This window comes from Oryctolagus cuniculus, chromosome 11 (assembly GCF_051225735.1).
Source record: "Oryctolagus cuniculus isolate XC-2025 breed Fujian yellow rabbit chromosome 11, ASM5122573v1, whole genome shotgun sequence".
Lineage (NCBI taxonomy): Eukaryota > Metazoa > Chordata > Mammalia > Lagomorpha > Leporidae > Oryctolagus > Oryctolagus cuniculus.
Window position 1 is genome coordinate 72,784,901 of NC_142877.1, and position 13,447 is coordinate 72,798,347.

General features: G+C 41.3%; 1 protein-coding gene across 38 annotated transcripts in view; it reads left to right on the top strand.

Annotated features, from left to right (window-relative positions):
• CNOT2 (CCR4-NOT transcription complex subunit 2) overlaps positions 1 to 13,447 on the top strand; it is a 121,248-nt gene that overhangs the window by 12,375 nt on the left and 95,426 nt on the right. For 8 of the 38 annotated variants that reach the window (XR_016216885.1, XM_089308719.1, XM_089308699.1 and 5 more), the window contains exon 2: positions 3,774 to 3,851. The exons of the other annotated variants lie outside the window; for them this stretch is intronic. Coding sequence is in view for 4 of the 8 variants with exons in the window: in XM_089308695.1 (XP_089164821.1) it covers positions 3,832 to 3,851 (20 nt within the window). In the remaining 4 variants the exon portion in view is untranslated. The remainder of the gene's footprint in view (positions 1 to 3,773; positions 3,852 to 13,447) is intronic. 38 annotated transcript variants of the gene reach the window in all.

Genomic DNA, 13,447 nt, shown 5'->3' on the forward strand with positions numbered 1-13,447 from the left:
TATGCACACATGTATACTGTAAAAATATATATTTATCTTAGGTTACCAACTTAATTTGTTAATTTTGACATGGAAAAACAAGCCCTGTATGAATATTTTTAATTAAAAATAATTGACTTCCTAAGAGTGTAGTTTAAGCAAATTACTGCTTTGATAGCATGCATTATATAATATCGGAAGTTATTGGGCCAGCCAAAGTTGCTTAATTGTATTTAGCTCACTTTTGGTGGAATAAAATGGAGCTGATATAAGTATCTCCTCTGTATTGGACTTTGACATGGTACTGTTAAAGTCTCTGGAGCTTGCCAATCTGAAACAGAATCAGATCCCATCACTTTTTTTTTTCCCCATAAGGTTTATTTATTTACTTGAATGGCAGAGTTACATAGAAGGAAAGAAAGAGAGTCTTCCATCTCTTGGTTCACTTCACAAATGGCCACAGCAGCTGGGGTTGGGCCACGAAGAAGCCAGGAACTTCTGTGTCTTCTACATAGTTGCAGGGGTGCAAACACTTGGTCCATCTTCCACTGTTTTTCCAGGCCCATTATTAGAGAGCTAGATCAGAAGTGGAGCAGCCGGGACTTGAACCAGGACTTCAATCAATATGGATGCTGGTGTTGCAGGCCGTGGCTTTATTTGCCACTTTTTGTTTTGTTTTGTTTTAAGATTTATTTAATTATTTGAAAAGCAGAGTTCCACAGAGAAGAAGAGGGAGGGAGGGAGGGAGGGAGGGAGATCTTTTATCTGCTGTTCACTCCCCAGATAGACACAACAGCTGATGTTAGGCCCAGCAGAATCCAGGAGCCAGGAGCTTCATCTGGATCTCCCACGTGGGTGGCAGGGTCCCAGGCAGTGGGGCAGTCTTCTGTTGCTTTCCCAGGTGCTTTAGCAGGGAGCTGGATCAGAAGTGTTGCATGCCAATGTCATAGGCAGTGACTTAATCTGCTGTGCTGCAGTGCCAGCCCTCAGTCTATCGCTTTTAATTAGCTTTGTGTCTTATCCTTGCTCAGCTTCAGTTTTCTTATTTAAAAATGTGAATAGGGCAGGCAGTTGACGTAACAGTTAAGATGCCAGTTGGAGCCGGCGCCGCGGCTCACTAGGCTAATCCTCCGCCTAGCGGCGCCGGCACCCCGGGTTCTAGTCCCGGTCGGGGCGCCGGATTCTGTCCCGGTTGCCCCTCTTCCAGGCCAGCCCTCTGCTGTGGCCAGGGAGTGCAGTGGAGGATGGCCCAGGTGCTTGGGCCCTGCACCCCATGGGAGACCAGGAAAAGCACCTGGCTCCTGGCTCCTGCCATCGGATCAGTGCGGTGCGCTGGCCGCAGCACGCTGGTCGCGGCGGCCATTGGAGGGTGAACCAACGGCAAAGGAAGACCTTTCTCTCTGTCTCTCTCTCTCACTGTCCACTCTGCCTGTCAAAAAAAAAAAAAAAAAAAAAAAAAAAAAAAAAAGATGCCAGTTGGGACTCCAGCATCCCATGTCAGAGTGACATGACAGGCTCTTCTCCTGATTCCAGTTTTTACTAATGTACATCCCCAGAAGGCAGTAGGCAGTGACTCAAGTGGTTGAGTCTCTACTACCCACATGGGAAACCCGAATTGAGTTCCTCTGGAGAAGGCTTTTGGTAGTGAACTAGCAGATGCAGTTGTGAAATCTCTCTTTCTCCTTGCCTTTCGAATAAATTGGGGGTGGGGAAACTTTTTTCTGCCAAGGGCTCTTTGGATATTTATAACATTCATGGACTATACAAAATTATCAATTAAAAATTAGCCTGCTATAGATTTACTGAATTTTGAGTCCTGCCTGCAGTTGTCGTGCAGTTCTCCATGTTCCCCTCCCTTGATTAATAAGTAAGTACAAAAAAATTTTTTTTTAAAGATTTATTTTATTTATTTGAAAGGCAGAGTTACACAAAGAGGGAGAGACAGAGAGAGAGGTCTTCCATCCTCTGGTTCACTCCCCAGATGGCTGCAACAGCCGGAGCTATGCCGATCCGAAGCCTTGAGTTTCTTCTTCTGGGTCTCCCACATGGGTGCAGGGGTACAGGGACTTGGGCCATCTTCTACTGCTATTCCAGGCTATAGCAGAGAGCTGGATTGGAAGAGGAACAGCCAAGACTAGAACTGGCACTCATATGGGATGCCAGCGCTTCAGACCAGGGCTTTAGCCAGCCCCATGAAAACAAAATTTCAAACTATAGATAAATAACAGCACTAATCTCAGTGTGTTGACATAAGGACTAGAGGGTCTTATGGGCTTTTTTTTTTTTTTTTTTAAGGTTTATTTTTATTAATTTGAGAAACAGAGTTTCAGAGAGAGGGTGAAAGGTCTTCCATCTGCTGGTTTACTCCCCAGTTGGCTGCAATGGCTGGAGCTGCGCCAATCTGAAACCAGGAGCCAGGAACTTCTTCAGGGTCTCCCACCCAGGTGCAGGGGCCCAAGGACTTGGGCCATCTTTTGCTGCTTTCCCAGGCCATAGCAGAGAGCTGGATCAGAAGAGGAGCAGCCAGAACTAGAACCGGCGCCCATATGGGATGCGGGTGCTTCAGGCCAGGGCAGTAACCTGCTGTGCCACAGTGCAGGCCCCTCTTATTCTTGTAAAATCTAGAACTGATATTAAGTGCCTGTTAGGTCTGCTGATTATTTAATCTTGTGTTGTTATCAAAATCTGCTTTCAAGTAAAATACTTTTTCTTCTAAAAACACACTAAAGCTTCAGAAACTGGAATCCTGCTACCCAAGTCATCAGTTAATGTTGGTCTTCCATTTTTTTTTTTCATATTTACTAAACTGAATAATTTGAAATTAAACAGAGAAACCTGCATCTGAGACTTATTTATAATGCATAGATTTAAAAATAAAATTACAGGTACTGGTGTTGTGGCGCACTGATATAAGCCACTGCCTGCAATGCCTATGTCCCATGTGGGCTCCGGTTTGAGTCTTGGCTGCTCCACTTATGATCCAGCTCCCTGCTAATGTGCCTGGGAAAGCAGTGGAAGATGACCCAGGTACTTGGGCCTCTGCTACCCATGTGGTACACCCCAATGGAATTCATGGCTCCTGGCTTCAATCCAGCTCAACCATGGCTGTTTAAGCCATTTGGGGAGTGGACCAGTGGATTGAAAATGTCTCTTTCTCTGGTTCTCTCTGTCTTTCAAGTCAGTACATCAATCTTAAAAAAAAAAAGCCCAGAAACTTACATAATTTTGTTGGTTTTCATGTTTGTAAGGTATGCTTAGATATCAGATATTCAGTTATATTCATTATGTTTACTATTATAAGGAAATAATTTATTAGCACAGCACATTTAGAAAAGTTTTCAGTATCAAAGATTTTTTGCCTGTTTTACTGGAATTAAGGAGAAGTAACCAGAGAATTCATTTTTTAAAATAGGCCACATCCTGAGTTATGTGATTATTGAGGCTTTTATTTTTAATTGTGTACTTAAGCCTTGGACAGATTATGAATATATTAAGATATCAAGATACAGGAAAAATATCTTTATTTTTTGGTAATACTTTGAAAAAGGATATTTTTTCCTGATTTATCAGTTGAACTAAAAGAAGAAGTTTCTTTTTATCTTTTTAAGATTTATTTTTATTTTGAAAGTCAGCGATACAGAGAGAAAGACTGATGTCTTCCATCTGCTGGTTTGCTCACCCAGTGGCTGCAATGGCCAACCTGAAGCCAGGAGCGAGGAGCTTCATCCAGATCTCCTTTATGGGGTGGCAGGGACCCAAACACTTAACCCAAACACTTCCACTTCTTTTCCCAGGTCATTAGCAGAGAGGTGGATTGGGAGTGGAGCAATCAGGACATGAACAGGTGCCCATATGGGATGCCGGCATTGCAGGTAGTGACTTGTACCCAGTGCTGGCCCCAGTTTCTTCGATTTCTGACATCTTACTCAAGTGAATGATACAAGTAGTTTTATACATTTGGGGGGAATTCAAAGCATTCTGAAGTGAATAGTTTTAAAGTGAAGAGTCTTGTAATAGAAATGTGTCTATTATTTTGTAATTTTGTATATAGAAGTATGTTATTGCAGCATATTATTGAAGTAATACTTTTTAAGATTTATTTATTTATTTGAGAGGTAGAGTTACAGAGTGAGAGAGAGAGAGAGAGAGAGAAAAGTCTTCCATCCACTGGTTAACTCCCCAAATGGCTGCAATGGCCAGAACTGGACCTATCTGAAGCCTGGAGCCAGGAGCTTCTTCTGGGTCTCCCACATGGATGCAGGAGCCCAAGCACTTGGGCCATCTTGTACTGCTTTCCCAGGCCACAGCAGAGAGCTGAATCGGAAGAGGAGCAGCTGGGATTTGAATTAGTACCCATATGGGAGGCTTAGCCCACTGTGCCACAGTGCTGGCCCTGGTTTTTAATTTCTTTAGGTTTGTTTGTTTTTTGACAGGCAGAGTTAAACAGAGAGAGAGAGAGAGAGAGAGAGAGAGAGAGAGAGAGAGAGAGAGAGAAAGGTCGTCCCTCCGTTGGCTCACCACCCAAATGGCTGCCATAGCCAGAGCGCTGCGCAAATCCGAAGCCAGGAGCCAGGCTCTTCCTCTTGGTCTCCCATGCGGGTGCAGGGCTCAAGCACCTGGACCATCCCCCACTGCCCTTGCCCTTGTGGGCCACAGCAGAGAGCTGGATAGGAAGAGGAGCAACTGGGACAGAATCTGGCGCCCCAACTGGGACTAGAACCCGGGATGCTGGCACCGCAGGCGGAGGATTAGCCAAGTGAGCTGCAGTGCTGGCCAAGGTTTATTTTTAATTGATGTGAAAGATGTAAAGACAGAGATCTTCCATCCATGAGTTCACTTTCCAACTTCTCACCTTATTCACAACTGGGCAAGACCGAAGCTGGGAGCCAGGAGCTAAATGTGGATCTCCTGCATGAGTGGTAGGGACTCAATTACTTGAGCCATCATCTGTCTCACAGCGTCTACATTAGCAGGGAGCTGGAATTGGAAGCAGAGCCAGGACTTGAACCCAGGCAGTGTAATATGGGAGTTAAGTGTCACAGGTGTTGTCTTAACTGCTGTGCCAGACGCCCTACATTTTTGTGTGGGGCAAATAAAATGTGAGGTCGTGTGCTGAAGAAGGCCTGTGGTTAAAAAATAATAGCAGATACTTATTATAGGAAGGGTAGAAAATAAAGATTTTATTTTTATTTATTTATTTATTTTTTGGACAGGCAGAATGGACAGTGAGAAAGAGAGACAGAGAGAAAGGTCTTCCTTTGCCGTTGGTTCACCCTCCAATGGCCGCCGCGTCCGGCGCACTGCGTCCGGCGCACCGCGCTGATCCGATGGCAGGAGCCAGGTGCTTCTCCTGGTCTCCCATGGGGTGCAGGGCCCAAGCACTTGGGCCATCCTCCACTGCACTCCCGGGCCACAGCAGAGAGCTGGCCTGGAAGAGGGGCAACCGGGGCAGAATCCGGCGCCCCGACCAGCCTTAAAACTTTATTTTCAAAAACATCAAATGTACAAACAAAAATTCAGGTACAAGACTGTTGTTCAGAGTGCTATTCATAATTTTCATATTCATAAAACTGAAAATCAAAATAAATTTTCAATAACAAAAAGTCATTAAGTAAGTTATGCTCTTGCTATTAAGAATTTTTTTTAAAAGATTTATTTGAGAGGCAGAGTTCAGACAGATAGAGGGAGGGACAGAGTGGTCTTCCAACCGCTGGTTCACTCCCCAAATGGCCACAACAGCTGGAGCAGGGCCATTCTGAAGCCAGGAGCTTCTTCTGGGTCCCCAACATGAGTGCAAGGGCGGAGGCAACTGTGGCATCTTCCACTGCTTTCCCAGGCACATTAGCAAGGAGCTGGATCAGAAATGAAGGCGCCCATATGGGATGCAGGCACCACAGGCAGAGGCTTAATCCACTAGGCAACAGCAATGGCTCCAAGAATTTTGTTTTGAATAAATATTATATAATACTAGATACTAGAAAATGTTCATGTATAAGCTTGTTTTGCTTTTTAAAATTCAGATTACATAAAATCCTAAGTATACCCCAATTTCTCTATTACAAAACTGGAAACACTATACATGTCTAGGGGCTTTTACCCTCTTTTTTTACACACTACTGCATTTCCTAAATTTTATACATAATTCTGTATTATTTTAATAATTAGAAGTTAAAAGGGGGAGGGGCAGAGAGAGAGACTGTAGTTCTTACAGACCACATACAAAGGAAATGATAATGTTAACTCTAGTAAACATTTCTCTAGGTTGCAGGATTGGAAGTGATTTTTACTTTCTTCTCTTAATCTTTATTTTCCGGCCGGTGCCCGGATTCTAGTCCCGGTTGGGGCGCCGGATTCTGTCCTGGTTGTCCCTCTTCCAGGCCAGCCCTCTCTATGGCCCGGGAGTGCAATGGAGGATGGCCCAAGTCCTTGGGCCCTGCACCCGCATGGGAGACCAGGAGAAGCACCTGGCTCCTGGCTTCAGATCAGCGCGATGCGGCGGCCATTGGAGGGTGAACCAACAGCAAAGGAAGACCTTTCTCTCTGTCTCTCTCTCTCTCACTGTCCACTCTGCCTGTCAAAAAAAAAAAGAAAGAAAAGAAAGTTTTAACCCCCTCTACTGCCCTCTAAAATATCATCCCATACTCATATTTAACATCACACAAATATGAGATTAAGTTAATTGTACATAGTGCTGTGCCAAATTGATCATATAACTGGCTTAAACTGACATTGTAAACGCATAGAATTTTTGCCTAATTTGCTGAATCAGCACTAAAATATAGCAAGTTACGTTAAGTGCTAAGAACTGATTGTATTTTCACTGTGTTATTAAAATTATGCTGTCTGGAGGGCTTCAAAAGCACTTTGATAGCTGTAGATAATACTTGAAAATAGTGAGGGGTGGCAGAGGCAAGTATTATTAGCAATTGTATAATTTTTCTCATGTCAGACACTGTTCGATGTGGATATTGCAGTGTACGAAATAAGAATAAATAACATGGTGTAGCAAATAGTGGTAAGGATATAGAGCAAATGAAAAAAGTATACATATGCAGAGAATGCAGATTTAAATTAGGCAGGTTAAAGAAGTCCTTCCCTGGAAGGTGAACCGATTAGTGAACCTGTAGTGAGGGACTGATCCTGTACATATCAAGGAGAAAGGCATTCTAGGAAAAGACAACAACAAAGAACAGGTGACCCAAGAGAGTATTCTCCGTATCTTATGACTGAAAAATCCCAGTGGGGAGGGGGTGCTGTGTGATTGGAGAGTAGTGGGAAAGGAAGAGCATGTTAGATGGGTACAGAAAGGGTAAGAACCCTTTTGAGGCAAATGAGGAAACATTTTGCTAAGTCCAAAAGGACTGGCTTTTACTGTGAAAAAAATGACCTTCTATATGCTCTTAATTGTTATGCAAAGTTAGTTGAATTCTTTCCATCTTACTGTTGAATAAAGGTTCTACTGGACAGTCAATACAGATGCTCCTTGATTTACAGTGGTGTTACCTGTTGAGAAACCCATCATAAGTTGAAAACATCATTAAGCTGAAAATTCATTTAATATGTTTAACCTTCTGAACATCATAGCTGAGCAACACAGTACACTGTCCAATTTTTGTTTAGCCTTGTGTTCACATGATGGCTACTGCTGCTGCTTATTATCGAGAGAGAAGGTCATTCTGGTCCAGTAAAAGATAAAATTCAAAATTTGAAGTATGATTTCTACTGAGTGCATATCACTCTTGTGCCTTCATAAAGTCACAAAACTGTAAGTTGGACCATTGAAAGTCAAGCACTGTAATTAACTTCTTCAAGGTCATGCAAGCTAGTGTCTAAGATCTGAAGTTAGGTCTTTAGCTTCAAAGCCCATCATTTTTTTCATTATATTGCCTTTCCTCTTGCTCTAGCATTCTTTAAAAGTGTAAGTATACTTATCACTTTTAGAGTGAAATCCAGGGTAGACTTATTTTTTTGTGTGAATCCAGGGTGAATGTTTATGTATGTGTATATGACTGAAGAAAAAAGGAAACTCACAAAACAGTACCCTTGCTGTGAGTTGCATTCAGATGTTTTCTGTTACACTTTATAATGTATTTGTAAGCATGCTGTTTTTGGCCTACTAAGTTGCATTCATGGCCTGTTGTTGATGCAATTGAAAATCATTGCAGTATAGCATGTTGTCACTAAATAACTGCATTTTAAGTCATGTTTCTTTTGGAATGCAGAAGTCCTGAGTTAATGGCTCTGAATTATGTGTGGATGTTATTTTTATTTAAAAAACAAAAAAAAACATTTTGTCTATAAAAATACCTCTTAAGTTGGGAAGCAAGATGCAGTATAGTTAGCAGATTATAAAAATGTACATGTATAACATTTGAAAGTCCATATATAAATCTCTTGGAGAGAAACTACAGTTTAGGGGTGGGTGCTATGGCATAGGAGGCTAAGCATTCGTCTGTGGCACTGGCATCCCATATGGGCAACGGTTCAAGTCCTGGCTGCTTTATTTTCTATCCAGCTCCCTGCTGATGGCCTGGAAAAGCAGTAGAAGAGGCCCAAGTGCTTTGGCCCCTGCACCTGCATGGGAGATTTGGTAGAAGCTCCTGGCTTCAGATTGGCCTAGCTCTGGCCATTGCGGCCATTTGGGGTGTGTGCTACCCAGTGCAGGGAAGCCCTTTTTCTCTCTCTCGCTCTCTGTGTAGCCCTTCCTCTTAAGTAAATAAATACGTCTTAAAAAAAAATACACTACAATTTAGTAAATAATGCTTAGACTGCTAAATTAAATCTTTTGCTTAAGTTTTATTTTATTTATTTGAAAGAGTTACACAAAGAAGGAGAGGCAGAGAGAGAGAGAGGACTTCCATCTGTTGGTTCACTCTCCAGTTGGCTGCAACGGCTGGAGCTGCGCCTGTCTGAAGCCAGGAGCCAGGAACTTCTTTCAGGTCTTTCCGTGGTTGCAGGGGCCCAAGAACTTGGGCCATCTGCTGCTGCTTTCCCAGGCCATAGCAGAGAGCTGGATTGGAAGTGTAGCAGCTGGGTCTTGAACCGGCGCCCATATGGGATGCCTGCACTGCAGGTGGCAGCTTTTACCGGCTATGCCACAGCGCCAGCCCCTAAGTTAAATCTTAAGAGGACAGGGCATTAAGAAACAAACAAACTGGGGGCTGGTGCCCTGGCTCACTTGGTTAATCCTCCGCCTGTGGCACCGGCATCCCATATGGGCGCCGGGTTCTAGTCCCGGCTGCTCCTCTTCCAGTCCAGCTCTCTGCTGTGGCCCCGGGAAGGCAGTGGAGGATGGCCCAAGTGCTTGGCCCCCTGCACCCACATGGGAGACTGGGAGGAAATAACCTGGCTCCTGGCTTTGGATCGGTGCAGTTCCAGCCGTTATGGCTATTTGGGGAGTGAACCAATGCAAGGAAGACGTTTCTCTGTGTCTCTCTCACTGTCTATAACTCTACCTGTCAAAAAAAAAAAAAAAAAAAAAAAAACAAAAAAAAAAAACCTGGTGCTGCTACTACTATTGATTTTTGTCAAACATTTATTTCTAACATTTCTAAACATTCTATTTCTAGCTTGTTTCAAACATGTTTGTTGAATGAATGTGCATTTAGCACAAGGCAAGTCTTCTTCCTCTAAAGTTGCTGCTTTTCTTTATCAGGAGGGTGCTAAAATCTTTGGATATTGTACCTTGCTAGACTTAAATTTGTGCACAGTTTACGTGAAGGGTTAATTTAATAGAGAAAAATGAACAAAGTTTATAACTATTTGTTAAAAAGATTGTACTGCCATTGAATCTTCCTGTCACCCTTGTCTAAAATGAATTTATGATACTGTGAGGTTTTATTTCTGAGCTGCCATATGTATTTCATTAATCTGCGACTATCCTTATACCGGTGTGTTTTAATAACAGTATGTAATCTCAAAAATGGGAAATAAGAATTCTCCGAACTTCTTACTCTTTTTCAAGATTTTTTTTATTAGTCTCTGTTCCTTGAATTTCCATTTGAATTTCAGCATCAGTTTGTCATTTCTGCAGAGAAGTCAGATGGAATTTTGACAGGGACTGTATTGAATCAGGAAGCGTGTTGCCATTTTAAGTCTTCTGGTTTCTTAGTATAGAATAGCTTTCCCTTTATACAATTATTTTAATTTCTTTTAACAGTGTCATACAGTTTTTGGAATATAAATTTTGTACTTTTGTTTAACTTCCTAAATATTTCAATCTGATACTTCAGAAATATAATTTTTTTTAAAGATTTATTTATTTGAAAGAGTTACACAGAGAGAGAAGAGGCAGAGAGAGAGAGAGGAGAGAGAGAGAGGTCTTCCATTCGATGGTTCACTCCCCAATTGGCCGCAGCAGCTGGAGCTGTGCTGATCTGAAGCCAGGAGCCAGGAACTTCTTCCAGGTGTCGCACACGGGTGCAGGGGCCTAAGGACTTGGGCCATCTTGTACTGCTTTCCCAGGCCATAGCAGAGAGCTGTATTGGAAGCGGAGCAGCTGGGTCTTGAACCGGCGCCTATATGGGATGCCAGAGCTTCAGGCCAGGGCATTAACTCACTGAGCCACAGCGCTGGCCCCGGAATTGTTGTTTTAGTTTCATTTTTGGCTTTTTCGTTGTTATTACCTAGAAATGTTAACTTTTTGATTGTTTTTAAAGACATTTATTTAATTTACTCCATATGGGTAGGGGTCCAAGCACTTGGTACTTGGGCCATCTTTGCTACCTGATCAGTGTGTTAGCAGGGAGCTTGGTCACAAGCAGAGCAGTTGTGACTCAAACTGGCACTCTGTTTGGAATACACTGGGTTCCAATGCTGGCCCTGGAAATACAGATTTCATGTGTGATTTTGTATCCTATAACCTTGTTAAATTTGTTCATTTAAATATGTAATACATCACCGTTATTTTTATTAAAATTAAACTATTAAACTATTATAATATTTAATTGCTTCTAGTGGCTTCCTTAGGGTTTTTTACATACAAGATCATGTCATCTGCAAATAGAGGGTGGTTTCATTTCTTAATGCGCAGTCTGGATGTGTTCTGTATTTTCTTGCTGAATTGTTTCAGCTAGAATCATCAGTACACTGGGCACAAGAGAGGACAGCCACATTTTATTCCTGATCTTAAAAATAATTTGATTTTTTTCATCATTAAGTGTGATACTACTTCCGTGTGTGTGTGTGTGTGTGTTTCTCATAGATGCATTTTGTCAGTTTGAGGAAAGTCTATTCTGTTTCTGGTTTGTTGAATTCTTACCATGAAGAGCTTTTGGGTTTTTTCATACTTTTTCTGCATCTTTTGAAATGGATCATGTGATTTTTGTCTTACATTGGTGTGCTGTACATAGCTTGATTTTTTTTTTTTGTATGTTGAACAAATCTTGTATTCCTTATATTAATCCCACATAATCATGGAATATATTTCCTTTTGTATGTAACTGGATTTGCTTTCCTAGTATTTTATTGGGGATTGTTGTGTCTATTTTTGTAAGAGACAGTCTAATTTTCATTTCTTGTGAAGTCTCTGGTAGTGTTATTAGGATAACGATGGTCTTATAGAATAAATTCAAAAGGATTCTTTTTTTAAAAGATTATTTATTTGTTTATTTGAGAGGTAGAGTTACAGACAGTGAGGGAGACAGAAAGGTCTTCCGTCTGTTGGTTCACTCCCCAAATGGCTGCAATGGCCAGAGCTGGGCCAGTCTGAGGCGAGGAGCCAGGTGCTCCTTTCTGGTCTCCAACGCAGGTGCAGGGGCCCAAGGACTTGGGTAATCTTCTGCTTTCCCAGGCCATAGCAGAGAGCTGTATCTGAAGAGGAGCAGCCGGGACTAGAACCAGCACCCAAATGGGATTCCGGCGCCACAGGTGGAGGATTAAGTTACTGCGCCACAGCACCAGCCCCTCAAATGGATTCTAAGTGCTTCTAGTTTTGAAAGAGTTTGTGGAGTAGTGATATTAAGTTTCCTTTTAAATGTTTGGAAGAATTCACCAATAACGTTATTTGGGCCTGGGACTTTCCCTGTTGGAAGTTTTAAAATAGCTAGTGCAGTCCTTTCACTTTTTAAAGATCTGTTTCTTCGTAGGTAAATTTTGATAATATGTGACATTTGTAGGTATTTTCTATTTCCTCCAGTTATTTAATTTATTAACATGAAGTTGTTCATATTACTTGTTCAGAATCCTTTCTGTGTTTGTAACGTTAATAGTGATATGTCTTAGTTTTTCCTGATATTAGTACTTGGAATTTTCTCCTTTCGTTTAGCTTGAAGTTTATCAGTTTTGTTTAGTTTCTTTTCCCTTTTGTTCTTGTATTTTGTTTCACTTATTTCTGCTCTCAATTTTATCATTTTCATTCTTTTGGCTTTTGTTTTAGTTTGCTCATCTTTTTCTAGTTTCCAAAGGTGGAAGTTTAGGTTAATGATTTAAGATCTTTTTTCAGCATGAACATTTATAACTATACATTTCCTTCTAAGTACTATTTTCCCTGTATTTTATCAGTGTTAGTGTCTTGGAGTTTTTACTTTATTCCTCCCAAAGTATATTCTAGTTTTCCTTGTGACCATTGGTTATTTAGATAGATGTTGTTTAATTTCCACATACTTGTGAATTACTCAAATTTAATTTTGTCCTTATTTCTAATTTCATTTCATTGTGGCTGGGGAACATAACTTTGTGTGAATTCTTTTTAAATTTATTAGGCTTGTTTATGGCCTAGCATACAATTATCCTGGAGAATGTTCTGTTAGCACTTGAGAAAAATGGGGATTTTATGACATGTCAGATGTAGTTTTATGTCATTTTTCAGTTTCCTTTTGACTTGTTGATGTGTATAGTTGTATACATTATTGACATGAAATATTAGAATCTCCCAGCTACTGTAATTGAATTGCTTAAATTTCTCCCATTTGTCAGTTTTTGCTTCTTTCATTTTGGGGGGGTTCTTGTTAGGTTCTTAGTTTATAATGGTTATATTTTCCTGAAGATTGGCCTGCTTATAATAATAATTTTTTCTAGTTAGTACATTTTTTAAGGTTTATCTTGTCTGATACTTGTGTAGTCACTGCAGTTTCTTATGGAGGCTATTTTCATGATACATTTTTTTTCTGTCCTGTGACTTTGACTATGTGAACTTTCTCTTTTTTTTTTTTTTTTTTTTTTTTTTTTTTTTTTAAGATTTAATCATTTATTGGAGAGGCAGAGTTACAGAGACAGACAGAGAGAAAGGTCTTCCATGCGCTGGTTTGTTCCCCAAATGACTGCAAAGGCAGGAGATGGGCTGATCCGAAGCCAGGAGCCAGGAGCATTTTCCGGGTTTCCCATGCAGGTGTAGGGGCCCAGGCACTTGGCCCATCTGCTACAACACTGGCCCCAGACTGTTTTTAGTTTTTATTTAATAAATATAAATTTCATGAGTACAACTTTTGGATTATAGCTGTTCTTCCCCCCATACCCATGAGGGTTTTAC